Source organism: Phallusia mammillata, chromosome 8 (genome assembly GCF_965637545.1).
Source record: "Phallusia mammillata chromosome 8, kaPhaMamm4.hap1.1, whole genome shotgun sequence".
Lineage (NCBI taxonomy): Eukaryota > Metazoa > Chordata > Ascidiacea > Phlebobranchia > Ascidiidae > Phallusia > Phallusia mammillata.
This window is the reverse complement of record NC_137259.1, coordinates 1402218-1416993: the sequence shown is the minus strand read 5'-3', so window position 1 is coordinate 1416993 and position 14776 is coordinate 1402218. Positions and strand designations below refer to the sequence as shown.

Here is a 14776-nt window from a genome sequence, read left to right as displayed (position 1 = left end):
GCCAAATTTTTTGATTTTGAAACTGCTAAAAACAGATTTCGTGAGATTGGAAAAAATGTTACCAGCCTAGTAACCATATGCGCCAGGCTTTTCACCCGCTTTTTGAGTGCAAACGATGCGAAAGAACAGGCACCACATCGTCACAATACAGATTATTACGTCATAAACAGTTAGCTCCGTTCAGCTAAACTTATGCGTCAAGTAAGAAATTTTTAATCTGAGCATTTTAGGCGGCTTTAAATGGTATATACAGGATATAAACCTAATTCTTTACACCAGTTATTAAAAAAAACAAGCAAGCAATTGGCGGTCGTTGGTGAAATACTATGCGGCCCCCTGAGATTAAGAACTTTTGAATGCGGCCCTTGCACTGGAAAGTTTGCCCACCCCTGCGTTATTGTAACTCGAGGCGAAGGTAGTGTCGCACCGAAACAGTTTTACAGTTTTACGATTTTACGATTTTTGAAACAGTTTTGAAACGATTTGCGTAAGTGTTGAAGGGTCTGGTATGAGGACAAATAAGAACGCTAGACCTGAAAGAAAAGACAAAATAGCTTTGACGTGTCCGATGGGCCGCTAAATTGAAAAACACACAAAAATATAAAATAGGCTACACATTCTACCACAAGTTATCAAAACCTATTTTTAAACTTTTGTAAACAAATTATTTTTATTTTTTGTGAAAAATGACAAAATTGTTTCTAACCAACGGTAATAAAGTTTAATTTCAATTTTTTTTTTCACGGGGTTCGAACCCAGGACTCTCCCGGGGACGAATGCCGATCAGTTTTTTTTTTAAGTCTGCATATGAGTCAGGCGCGCCAGACCGTTCGGCCAAGTTCCTGCCCTTAATTTAAATTAAAAAAAAAAAATTTTTGCAGTTAAGAAATTTGTACCAACACAAAAGTAAACAACCGGCCAAAATGTTGACATTTTCCTGCCGTAGGTGGGCGCTGGTGCAGAAAAAATCTGGCAAAGACATTTGTAAACAAGTTGATATGAGCGGGGGTGGGCGTGTAAATGTTGAACTTGAAATTGTTGCTTGGCTTAGTTGCGTTATAAGTCGGGGGTTAAATAAATATTTGCTTGAACTGTAGCAAAGTGTACTTGATGTTTCGATTTATTTATGATTATTCGGTTGAAGTGGTTAAAAGTCCTAAATCGTTTTTGTTCTTTGCTACTTTTGCATCTTTAATATTTTGTACAGCTTATCGAATGTTCCAGAAAATCCGGAATTTTGAGATTGTTTTTGTCAGGAGGTCACGTTCCACGTATGTATCTGCCGGTTTGTCTTGTGTTTACTGCACCACATGTTACAGTTTGCAAATGCTATTTTTGGATTAGTTGTGTCTAAAATTAGCCATTTTGATTTATTTATATCAGTAATTTTTTTAATTCAAGAAACATGAATTTAAGAATTTTAAATTTGTGTGTGCAAAATACTGTGTTTTAGTTATGAGTTAATAAGTTGGTCCACAAGAAATCTGCTTTTTTGTCTGCAGTTTGCTTTATTTTCTGCAAAATGAAACTGAACCATTTTGGTCCAATCCAAACTTTGCTGTCAAATTTTTATGGACAAAATAAACAGTGACTGTGGTTTTTCTGATTCATCAAATGTTATATCAATTGTTATTCAAAATTTTGGGTTTTAAAATACTCTTTTTATGACATTTAAGCAATAGACCAAAATAAAGATATTTCCAAATCTAAAAATGGTCGGGTTCTAAAAAGATGACACAATATTCAAGGCTTTTAAAGCTAGTACATTTTTGTTCCGTGTAGTGTGTGACTGTGTGCAATGTCAAATGTTTAAATTCAAGGCTTGCAATATGATTTCAGCTTGTTGATATATACTTATACAGGGTGGACTACTTTTTGTGTGGTAAGTTAGTTCTAAAATGATTGAAAATACACAGATAAAAATATTCCACAAAATGATTGACTGTCATTTACATGTGCATATAATTGAGTCTAGTTACGTACGCAGGTTTGTTGATAGCCTGTTCAGTCTGTGTACATATATAAGAGATACTACTGTATCAGTTTGTATATGACGTTAATACAGAATGTTTAATTACCTGAAGTACATGTAGTTTGGTACAGAGTTCTTGCTAACAACGAGATAAGGACTTGGTAAACATCATTTGGTATCAACATTATCAATATAATTTGAATAGAGTGGCCTGTCCTGTACATTAGATTGTGTTTATCTGATAAAATGTTGTTGTGTGCATGTGTCGCTGATTTTTCAATCGTGGGTAGTTGTTTTTAAACTTTACACTTAATATACGGTAGTTCTTTACAATACAGTGAAAATGCACAATAAAAATGTGCTGCAAAATTTATCAAAGTTACATTTTGACAAGTAAATAAGAGCCAATACCAACCCAATTAAAAGGGGGCGTTCCCATGCTAGTTTTGCTTTCAGCATTTAAAGGAAGTCATTAGGGGAAAAAGCTCACTCGAGTAGTGGAAGCCAGTTTGTTTTGCTTGAAATTTGAGCTGCACTTGTTTTTGACAACATTCACAGAGTATTTTTACGATTTGAATTGAAACAGGCCATATATATATATGATTTAGAAAACCTACTACTAATGTGATGTTGAATGTGGTGATGTCTTTCATTATGCCCTCTTCATTACAATTTTTAACTAATTGCGTTGACATCTGTTTTAAGTTTCATACTTAGTATCTTAAAGAAGTTTACCACACGTTTTGGTGACCGAAATTTGTCCTTGTAAAGACTAATGTTTCCTGTCTTGCACAAGCGAGTTTTCAACTTACTGCAGTCACTACTAATCATATCGCACAGGAAACGAGTTACTGGCAAGGACCCCACACTGTTATGGAAGTTGGGTCAATAAGGCTTTAGCGCTGCATGTCACTGTTTCACCTTGAGATGTCAAGCTTTGACAAACTGTCTTGCTTAATATGGTGTATGTTCTTCGTAGTGCAAAGCAAAGAGGCTGCAAAGTTTGGAGACAAGTAATTCTTAGGTTTTTTTTTAGGCTAACAAGTTTTAGGGTTGCGACCAGCATTTGACTGTTCGTTTTTCTTAACAATGATACTTAATGCTGTGTTTTGATCAAAGGCTATGCAGGAAGCCTTCATATATTGCTTTTGGGTTTGTTAACTTAGCTATTTGGCCACAATTGCGCCAGAACATTGCAGTGTTTTGTAAACCTCTTCACTTTCTGAAGCACTACATTGGAAAAGTCCCATGTTGTAATGTATTTGAGCTTGTGGTTGTCTTTCCATGTTGTGACATTTTCTGTGTGTGACGACATTTTAGTCAAGTTTCAAAAACAAGTTTCGTTCAAGGTGTTGAAGGAGCAAATTCAATTTAAAATAAATTTATTTATTCTATGTTTCTGTTAGTTCAATAAATTGCACTTTTTAAGCATTCATTAAGGGTATTTTTGGGTAATATTGGTAGCTTTAATGGCCATTATGGTTCACTGGTATAAATATTCAAACCAAAATACACTTCAATTTGCAGCATGTACATTTCAACGTTTGCTATGTTTTCTCCATGCTGATTACTGTTGAAATGTTTCTTATTTTGGTTTTTATTACAATATTGTGCTTTGCAAGCATTTTGTATTTTTTGTGCCAGAACCAATATGTTATTGCAGTTTTGAATAGATTAAATACATTATTTTGCCTAATTCTGTCATTTTCAGCTTTTGTTTCAACCAACTCAGCATTTTGCTTAATCACCTCACTCTAAGCCTCTCATAATCTGGCAGATAAGTAGAGGGTTGTCACATGCACACAACCACACATGCAACAGGGACTAGACAATCAGTGAGCAACTGTTATTGTCATTGTAATATTGCCAATGCCATGGTAGGTCAACCTGGAGGTCATTAAGCAGCCATCATGTTTTAGTCCCTTGACCATTGTTGTGTGCATTAGATATACAGGATTGTGCTATGTATGTATCCAAAGAATGATGTTCTATGTATGTAGGTTTTGTTGAGATGCTTTGATGTTTTGTTGGAAATTGTTTGTTCTTTTAGAACCAGAAATGCAGATGATAAAAGTTTAATTTAGATTAATTAATGCAATTTATTTTGTTCAGTTTACCCAAGAGTTTATTTAAAACAAAAATTAGCTTTTAGAGTGAATATTTGTGTTGTGTACGATGGGGCTAACTGTGGATTAAGTTAAAATTTTAAATTAATCAATGTGTTTTGCAGTATGTATGGTACAATTTTATTTTTTTGTACTTAAATTGAGGAAAAGGACAAAATATTTTACGAAAACATACAAAAATGTGCTCGGTCGTAGTGGTTAATAATCAATTTGCAAATAAAAAAAATATTTGGAAACCATGAACAAACGAAGTGCTACCCATCGTAAAACAACTTATCACCTACTGCCAAACAAACACTGCATGGGCCAATTAAATTTTTACAGCTCTGTACCCCTCTTGTTGGAATTAATATTTAATTAAATCAATCCACCTAACAACCAGTTCTTTTTTTGTACAGGTTTGTTAATTCAGTGTGTTGTTGAGTTTTACCTAGGATCTTAGTACAAGGGAGGCTTCATCTTGCCAATCTAATGCCCTTGAAATCTCAGCTGTTCACCTTGTTGTGTTTGCATTATTTCACTGATACTGAAGAAGAACTTTTCTTGTTTGTTCGAGACGACGCCAAGCGCCGGCATTTTTAAGTTAGCCTTAATGCTGTACACACCCCCACAAGTGGCTTCTTTAAAACTCACGAAAGGTAAGATATGAGATCATTTCTATATGAGCAGCTGAACTGTAGGGATGTCACATGTATGTTATAAGAACATGGTCTGCAGTACACTAGTAGGATTTTTTTGTGATTCAATAAGGAACCAAGATATATGTAGTGTATAATTTAGGTTTTGGGTATGTTTCCTGAACCTATTACTTCGCACTTGTGCATTGTATTTTTTTTAGTTGTCTGCAAAATGTGAATAACTTAAAGGTTTTTTGCAGAAGTTTGCCAGGTTATCTGGGTAGCCACCGTGTCATTGAGAAGACTTTGCTTGTCTAACTGGAACTTTCTGGAAAGCACGCGACCAGAACACTACTTCGAAGATATAGAAAATGGCTAGTGGGACTGATGGTATGTAAAGCCTTATTTAAGGGATCTTGCATACTAGCGAAACTTTAGCTAAAAAGTGTCGAAGTTTTTGCACTTCTGCTTCATAATGCAACCTATATCAGTATTTTGCAACCTCTTTAAGTATCACTATGTTTTTATTTCTCAGCATAACTATTAATTTGATGGAATATAAGTTTATGAAACAAGACATCTAAAAGTCCACACATTTGGGGTAAAAAATATTGATCTAGATTTTGGCACATGATATAACGCAAAAGCACCAAAACTTTTAAATTGGGATTAAAAACAAAACCATAAATTCAGTATGTTAAACCTACAACATGTTTGGTTAAGAATAATGGTTCTATGTTTCTGAAATGTAATCGAGTCTTACCACAGAAACGAAATGGCAAAATCAATTGCTTAGTTGCCACACACACACGCAGAGTGTAACATTGCAAAGATTTTGTGGACAGTAATTGTATGTTTTTGAGAGCAGAACCACAAGACACTAGCAATTGTCAAAACGTAGCCAGCTTGTAAAGACATTAAATGAAGTGGTTTAACATTTTTCCACATGTTATTTGCTGGTGTAAAGGTAGTAAAATTTGACAGACCCCCTTTTGCTGTTGGTACTGGTATTGTTTGTTTATTGTTGCAAATATAGTTATGTAAATTTTTTTCCATTATTTATGCATCTCTGAAATCTTGCAGGCCCTGGAGATGGACCGCTACCCCCCAACAAGAGCAATGAAGAATTCATTTACATGCAAGATCTGAACAAAGGTAATACATAACATCACCAAAGCTTAAAACAACACTTATGTTTTCTTAAATTGTTTATCTCGTTTTGTAGCTTCATACATAAGCAGTAGTTTAATAATGTTGGCTATTAACTTGCAAGTTTTTACTGAATTGAACTGAACTGTTTTTAGTTTGTTTGTGTAACAACGTTTTTTCACACCTATTTAGAATGTAAGCATACAAAATGTACACAGAAAATAGTTGTAAAATTGGATTAAAAAATTTGGCACAATGCAAATATATACAATACCTTTTTCTAAAGAGTATTGTTACCAACAACAACATTTCAAGTGCATTCATTGGTTTTGCATTAAACTTTTCAACTGGCATAGCACTTACTGTTTGGTATGTTTGACAGATGGCGGTGGTCGGCCACATGCTGACAGTGATGTACCGACTGTACCACGCAGTCCAGTGCAGGGAAGCAGACACTTGAGTTTCTCAGACCTGATGGCAAACCAAGATTTGATGCCTGCTGAGCCTGCTACTGATATCAGGGTCAGTATTTTGTGGCTCGAGATAATCATGTTGATGCACTTAATTGCTCATTTTTAGATATTTTTAAGCAGTGGTGGCATTCAGCCGGTTCGCACCGGTTCTATAGAACCGTCTCATGACTGTTTACTGTCGTGGACTTTTTGTAACAGAACCGGCTGAAAAATATGACTTTTGTGATAGAAACGGCTGACAAACAATTCCCACCACTGGATTTAAGCAATGCTTCACTAGACTTTTAATAGTTATCCAAACACCTGTTTTTTCAAAAATGTACCGACTTTAGCTAACATGATGAATTATCACTAAAGGGTTATGTACAAACTGCCTCACATTTTAACAACAAGGTTGTCTATTTTATGTGATATGTACAATCAAAATTGTTTTTCTCTGGTCTGATTTTCCAACAAAATTCACGATGCAATACTTTAATATCCTGTAAGAGTGAAAAGTCAAAATTGATGGATGTCGTCGACGGTTTATAGTTAATTGCCTGTTTCCCTTCACTACCACCCTACGTTAACTTAAAAAGTTAAAGAACTGAAAGTCAAAAAGTCATTCCATAACTAAACCATAACACACAATCCCACAACCTTATATATCCAGTGTTTTAAGTCTTACTACTCTTACTAAGTCACATTGAATTATGCAGCTACTTAAATGTAAATTACCATATATAAAGAAGTCATTGAGGGCTATTAATAAAATGAACATGTTTTTATTGATGTTGTACCGCCATAGAGTTTTTATCAAGCATTATTGTTGTGGTGATGTTTTATGTTATGGGCTAAAAAGGCCTCAAGGAGAATGTAAGGTTTATGATCTATTGTTTATGAAGCACATGTAGCAGTTGTTAACACATATAGACCCCTTCTCAATATGATTTCATGTCTTAAATACTCTCGCAGTAACTTTGCCTGTTGTCAGTAGTAAGAGATATAGAGTTGATGTGGTTGAAGATACAGGTGAAATAATTATCTTTTAGACAAAGTAATGCAATGAGATCTACAAAAGACTGGAATTGTTATGACTGAGAATGTCTGGCTGTTTTTCCGTTTGTTTCAGTATTTCAATCAAGTATATTAAATTTTTCAAATAATTTTACAAAAATTTTGACAGATGTCAGAAAGTTTGTGCAATAATAATGATAAACGTTATCGTCCTTTTTGACAAGACTCTCTGTTTTTCATTATGTCATAAATTGTGAATATGTACAGGAACTGTGCCATTACTTTGCATAATAGACCACAGCATGTATATTGCATTTCTGTGGTCAGCTTGGTTTCATATATCTAATACATTTGTTTGTGGTATGAATATGATATACCCTTCAGCTTGAATGTGCTGAAATACTGTCTGTCACTTGGTTGCTTAAATTAATGTTACTAGAACACAAAATTGTAGCATGTCTTCCTGCCACTACATTAGTACATATCAGTATTTTTTCTATTTTTTGGTTTAACATCTGTTAAAATTTAGTGTAAGACACAACTGAAAATTATGGTTAAATTTGTAACATATACTTGCTGAAAATATGTGTGAAAAGTGTTTTTTCTTGTGTTTGGTGCAAAATTGCTATAATCACAGTTAAATTGTGTGGTGTAGTATTTTAAGATAGAGGTTAAAGGTCACGAGGAATGTGTAATTTAACCTTACTGTGACACTCAGACAAATCAATCATTAATCACTGTCCTAACTATTACAATATTGGCAACCGCTGCATTTCAATTAACAACGACCTTTATCAACTGAATAAACAACCCCATAGTATCCGAGTAGTGAAAAGCCGGTGAAGTTGCCAAGATATTTTTACCTCACTGCTTGCTAAGCAACAACAGATCTGTTTATGCATTCCAAAATATCTTCATTCACATTTTTGCCCTTGTTTCAATTTGTCATTTACCTCCATTGAAATATCTTTACGGCCTGAAACCACTACGCCAAGACACCAAGTCTGATTTTTGGTTGTATTGGGTCCTTGTATTGCATTATCAAACATTTTCTATTGGGAATGTTTAAAAGCTCTGGGTACTTGCACATTTCCCATTTCCCATTTCCCAGGAAAGATTTAGTTTGACTAGTGGCATGTGTATTGTGGATTTTGCATGGTTTTACATGGATTTTTTTTACTGCAGCAAAGTTTTGTGTTGTACTTCCATATACTTTGTGTCAAAAGGTCATTTAACAAGGTAAAGTCACTGTGTTCTGAAATCGTGGTTGTTAGAAAATCGTAAAGGATGTGGTTTTTAGATATATGTATAACTTTTAGTCAAGAAAATAATAGTCCACGGAAAACTTGATAGCTCGCTCAAACTCGTTGCTTGCATTTCAGATAAAAGGCTTTAATTTGTACAAGCTCCAAATCATGTAATCTCACAAGTATAACAAAATATTGGACACTTGCACAAACGTTGTCTACAGTACTAGAATATTTGCTAAGAACTCTTTAATTATGTTATCATGCCTGTGGTTTCAGTGCACCAACATAATACATTGTTTACAAAATGATATTTTCAAACATATGCACATGCTTTGATGCTACCAAGTCATTAAAATCACCACTGACAATAATAAGCAGTGGTCAACAATACAAACCTCCCATAGGAGTTGTGGTTTAACTGCAAATGTCAGATGATAAGTGACCTCAGCAGTGACCATATACTGTTGGTCTATCTTGTGTAGCTGTGTTTGAAGTGTGGAGTCATAGAAATGATGGTAGTGCTGATATTATTGACAAGTTGCCCATGAGATAAGATGATAAGTGATAAAGTTCGTAAAAAAGTCATGAATTAGAAATTTTACGAAAAGTTTAGAACATTTAAATGAGGTTTTCTCTATTTTGCTTAAAGTGGTATTTTGAAATATAAAAAAATCAGGGAGAAATTAAATTTTGGCAAATACGTACTTATATACCATTGCCTTTATTCAATTTACATTTTATACAATAAACTGTATGAAAAAGGGTATATTATTTTGCTGCAGTAGGCCCAAAGAATTTGATTAATTGTATTTTGCTGAGATACATTGATGTATTTTTCCAGTGAGTAATTGTGCATGGATTAATTTGAATAACGTACAAGACAAACCAGCATTTGTGGGAGTGGAGGTTTGGGAAAGTGAACATAGTTTAGATATGTTTTGTGTGGTTTTGGTCCCTCACACTATCTCCCAGATAACAACATGGTCTTGTGGTATTTTCTGCTCATTTGTCTCCATTCCATTGTCTGCTTGTTTCTGGTTTATGTCTCCTATGCCAAAACTAATGGTACTGTTGACAAAAATGCAAAACACTGCAGAGTACACAAATGTGTCTTTAATAATGTATTTTGTCAATAAACAGGCAAGCTAATGTTTTTAAATTTTTGGTGTCATTTTCAAAGGGAAAAGTAAAATGATGCAAGCTTGTAAAAGTAAAAAGAAAGTGACAGAATAAGGAATTCACTTTTTGAATTGTGTACGTAATCCTATAATTCCTGGTCTGTGAGCATAATGCAGCTTGCATATATTCCTCTTGACTTTAAGAATCGTTATTTTGTTTTTTTCAGAAAACTGACAAAGTGAAAAATGTGTTCACTTTAAAATACCTGATATATTTCACTGGCCCTTGCAAAACCTAAATGCCTTGTAGAAATAAGATGTTTATAATGTTTTTGCAGATTAGAAAATATAATATATATATATTGCTTCTAAATTGTTTTTGCTTGTCCTGCGTTTAGCCTTGTAAGGGTGAAAAATCTCAACAATGCTTCCTAAGGTAACAAAGCTAAAACTAACTAATCATTGCTAAACACTTCAATATTTTATTCCTAAATATTCCGTCCATTTGGATTTGCAAAGCATTTCATGGGATCTACTTTAGGATTTTATTTTTAAACCTTCTTGTGGTTGTTTATACATAATAAGGGTTAAAAGTTGAGATCTACATAGTGAGGTCAAATTTTCCATTCATATTTTTCACACCTACCATTGAATTCACTTTCATGAATTGACTGTGTCCTTACCATTATTCCTTTAACAATTGAAAGTTTAATACAGTGTCAGTATCTATAATATGCACCTACCACCACATGTTAATGACATGTCTTTGGAAAATGATTGCAACCATAAAAATCTGTGGTTTAGATCAGTGGTTCCCAACCGCCGGTCCACGGACCAGTGCCGGTCCGCGTAAATATTTTGCCGGTCCACAAATTATTTTACTTTATGTATACTTTTCAAAGTAGGCCTAATGCAAAGTTGTTGGCCGTAAAACTGGGGTTTCCACTGTTGATATCAGCAAAATTACTCAATAAAACTTTTGTGACGTTTATGATTGTTTTGTCATAAACTGCGTCTAGCATTCAACAAACAAAGATATTCTTCGCTTTTGAGATGAGATTCCTACTGGCAGCTAAACAACAGCAAACATCCCACTAACATTGACTTTGTATGTAAATAGATTGACGTTTTGTTGTTTCAGTGGAGTTGATTGCCGTTTGGTTGTAATTTTTCGTCTTAAATATATAGGCTATGACTAAACCTTGCATTATGTTGCGCAACGATAACGCTGGTGAACAAAAAGCATACAAATATCTGTTGCATTCACTACGATCTTTTGTTACCGGTCCATGGATTTTTTTTAGGTTTTTACCAGTCCAGTGGCGTAAAAAGGTTGGGAACCAATGGTTTAGATTCAAGAAATTGGCATTACCAGCAGAGATATGTCTATACTTTTTCTTTTCATACCATTGTATACAATATTATTTTGAATACAACAACATATGATCAAAGAGATACATAATTTCCTTGCCTACTGTTTTGGAGGATACATATTTTCCTGATTGTCATTAAACAAATAGCAAAACTTAAATTATATTCCCCCTTTCACATATGTTTTCAGTACTTTTGCTTTTGAAATTAATAGTAATATGGTTGCAAACATGTTCCCGCTATTTTTACTTATACCTATGTTCAATAAGCAAATAAGAACAGTAAATCATACGACTTTAAACTTTAGCTGCAAAAGTATACATGTTACATTCTAAAGCAATTACATTTTTCACGAGGCTTTAAAATTTCAATTATTGTTTTTCATTGCAGAGGATGTCTGGTGGTGGAATAGCCCTTGAACGAACACCAGGAAATTCAGGCTCGTATAACCCAACTTTGCATATGGACACTTCACTTAATGAAGAAATTGAAAAGGTTTTTGAAGATGGTGTGTATATGAGTCAATGTCACGTTGTTATTTATCCACATAAACACCTGCTAATGAAGCAATAGGCCATTGTATGTTTTTATGTTGCATGATTAAATTTTTGCGAAGTTGCATTTTTACATTCTTAGATAGTTTTTTCCTCTTTCTGCAACAAAAATCCTTTTTCCTGCTCAAAAAACAAATAAATTCAATAGTATTATAGCATTTATTTTCATTTTCTACACTTATTAAACAGACCATGCTTCGGAAACGATAGAATATATTTCATTAGTAGCTTATCAATATTATGAAGTACCTTGTTATCATAATATATATTTCCAATGTGTTCAAATTGAAGTCAATCTTCCAATACAAAGGTGATAAACACAACAATACCATTTGGTAAACACCTTGACTCAACAAAACCTTATGTTATCCTTGACTTTGTCAATATATGATATTAAAAACTATACAATGTATTTTGTCATTTTAAACACGTCTATAGGCTATAAACACCTGTCGCAGAATTAAATAACAGTTTATCAGTGAATTGACTGAAACTGAAACGTTATATTCACATGACTTTATCCAGATGTTTTACAAAAACATTAATGCTTTGTTGTGAATGGCACATAACAAATTTTGTTTTAATTAAGGGTTAGCTTTTTAGTTTGATACTTAGTTTGTATAAAACTTATAGTTTACTTGTAAAGGCCACATCTTCAATTTTGATTCAAGCATTGCAAGTAGGGTTGGGCATTTGACCGGTCAAATAAAATCTGGTCAATTGACCGGTCAAATACTTGTCAAATAGGTCAAATATCGGTCAAATACTATTCCCATTATTAAATTGCAATTTTAGTTAAAAGTTGGAAGTTTAATCTTCTTCTAAACCATAAGTAATGGAAATGAAGGTTTCAACTCATGTAAATTTGTTTGTGAAATAGGAAATGTTCAGTTTATATTATATTACAGACTTTTCCGATTGCATTGCATGCTTCATTTCATCAATGGCCCCACCTGTGTGTCTGTAATTTTCATTCAGTAATCACATTTGTGAACTGGATTCTCATAATATTCTATATACATCAGATTAAAGTCTAATTTTGACTGAGATTTAACTGCAAAACTCGCTTATCCTGCTTAAAATCGTAATTTATGCTGTTAAGCTGTTGTCCATTCATGACAAAAAAGGAATATACAAAAGCTTGATATGTACGTACTTTATCCCAATAAGTACTGAACAGTAACTTATCTACAAAAATCTATTCTGGGCAATTATAAGCTAAATATATAGCTACAAACAATTTTTGGATCAACTATAGAAAAAAGGACTGTGGGCCTACAAGTTTACACAGATGGTTTAAATTACTTAGATTTTTTATCTGTCAGTAAAAATGTGCAACATTTGCAAAATGCCTAAGTAAATACCAATGAACTAACTTCCCCTCATGGACCTATCACACTCAAATTTATTAAGATAAAACGGTGCTAGAAGTGATCCATGTTTTTTAATTGCATTGGAAACCTTGCAAAGTTTGCCATAACGTAAATCAGATCTTAATTTCAAATGAAAAGTATATCCTAATTGTTATGGGATTTTTTTCAAATGAACAAAACACATCTACATTAGCTTAAAAATCACTTATTAATACAAGAGTATGCCCTAAACTGTTCTACCTGAGGGTTATTAGAAATAAATTACCCTTTTCAACAACCAAAAAGCAAGTCCAAGAAAATTTACCACATTTTATTTTTGAAATTAAAAATAGTATTTGACCGGTTAAATAAAGTGCTGTCAATTGACCGGTCAATTGACCGTATTTGACCGGTCAATTGACCGGCTTGCCAACCCTAATTGCAAGTGTTTCTTTTATAATTATTCCGCAAAACGCAAATTCATCCAAAACATGGAGTTTTCATGCTGAAGGCATGGAGTTTTACTTAGCTTAATAGTTTCGTTCGTGCGGTTTTTCAAAATGGTTTCTGTACATGATTCAGTTTGGAAAGCTACATTGGGAATTTTATCTTATTTTGACATATATATTTTTCCACAACCATGTGTAAATTTTAAATTTTCCATCCAATAACAAATGTTATTTCACAATATGTGCATATGTGATATGTGGAATATTTTTAACCTGGCTGCATTATTCAAACAGCTGATTTTTGCAGTTTTACAAAATTCGACAACTATTATTTTACCATGGTATTTTGTTTTTCCCACAGAACCGTACCATTTGAAGATGGATTTTTCTAACTTGGGAATGGCTGGGAACGCTCAAAATTATCCGCATCAAAAATATCACGAAGGGGATTACTCCTGTAAGCAAAGTTTAATTTAACTTTAAGTGTGTGTGGATAAATTACAAGTGTTTTCTAGGCCCAATTGGGCACATTTTTAATAGTTAGTTTGAGGCATTGAAACACAGCACCTTTCTAACAAAATGGTTTTGAAAAAATGTTGTGTATTGAATGTAATACTATTATTTTAGCCAATATTACTTTTTACACTTTTTTCTATGCACATTGAAAGAAATGTTACATTTTAAAAGTTATTTCACAAAAAATCACATTCAAACATGCAAGTTTATCAGTTTCTGTAAAATTGTCACATTATTTTTGTTTTTCCTGGTTTTAGCACATGAATCTATCTCATAAAATGTTCCAGTGAGCAAAACTTTCAACAAAACCCTTTTGTTGTGTGCTTGCAGTGAAAATTATACGATATTGTTACTGCAGTTGGACAATGGTTACTGTTTGCCAATAAAACCCCTTTGTGCATTGAACAATGTCCTTTTTAGTTTATTTTGTCCTTGCGGAACTGTGTCCTTGCGGAACTGTGTCCTTTGTTGCAAATACCCAAGGGGTCACAAGTTTTTCTAATCATTGTCTTTTACTCTGATAAATAAAAACTTACATTTTTTAGCTGTAGTTTTAAAATACTTTGCCAAAATACCATTTTTACAACAATTTTGTCCATGTTATCCATAATCTATTTTTTTTCAGCTCACAGACGAAGTCAGGTGCAAATGTATCAACCAATGACGACCCATCTTTCATCAAATGAGCTTAAAACCATCCAATCAGCACACGGCTTGGTTTCAGCTGAAGACAGGTATGCTATTTTTAGTGCCTGTCTAAAAATTTCAATTCAGTTGCAGTTTTATCAAAAATGGTTCAGAATTCTTTTTACACTCCAATGTTCAATAGCAAA

At 33.5% G+C, this 14776-nt stretch overlaps 1 protein-coding gene across 4 annotated transcripts in view; it reads left to right on the top strand.

Annotated features, from left to right (window-relative positions):
- Positions 1 to 4494: 4494 nt before the first annotated feature.
- Positions 4495 to 14776, top strand: part of LOC145203767 (band 3 anion transport protein-like) — a 36833-nt gene continuing 26551 nt past the window's right edge. The window contains exons 1-7 of one of the 4 annotated variants that reach the window (XM_080076073.1): positions 4495 to 4736; positions 4976 to 5105; positions 5799 to 5870; positions 6247 to 6386; positions 11463 to 11580; positions 13789 to 13884; positions 14569 to 14677. In XM_080076073.1, the coding sequence (XP_079932199.1) occupies positions 5087 to 5105; positions 5799 to 5870; positions 6247 to 6386; positions 11463 to 11580; positions 13789 to 13884; positions 14569 to 14677 (554 nt within the window). In that variant the 5' untranslated portion in view covers positions 4495 to 4736; positions 4976 to 5086. Of the gene's footprint in view, positions 4737 to 4964; positions 5106 to 5798; positions 5871 to 6246; positions 6387 to 10065; positions 10138 to 11462; positions 11581 to 13788; positions 13885 to 14568; positions 14678 to 14776 lie in introns of those variants that run through there. The other 3 variants (XM_080076075.1, XM_080076074.1, XM_080076076.1) reach the window with 3 other exon arrangements.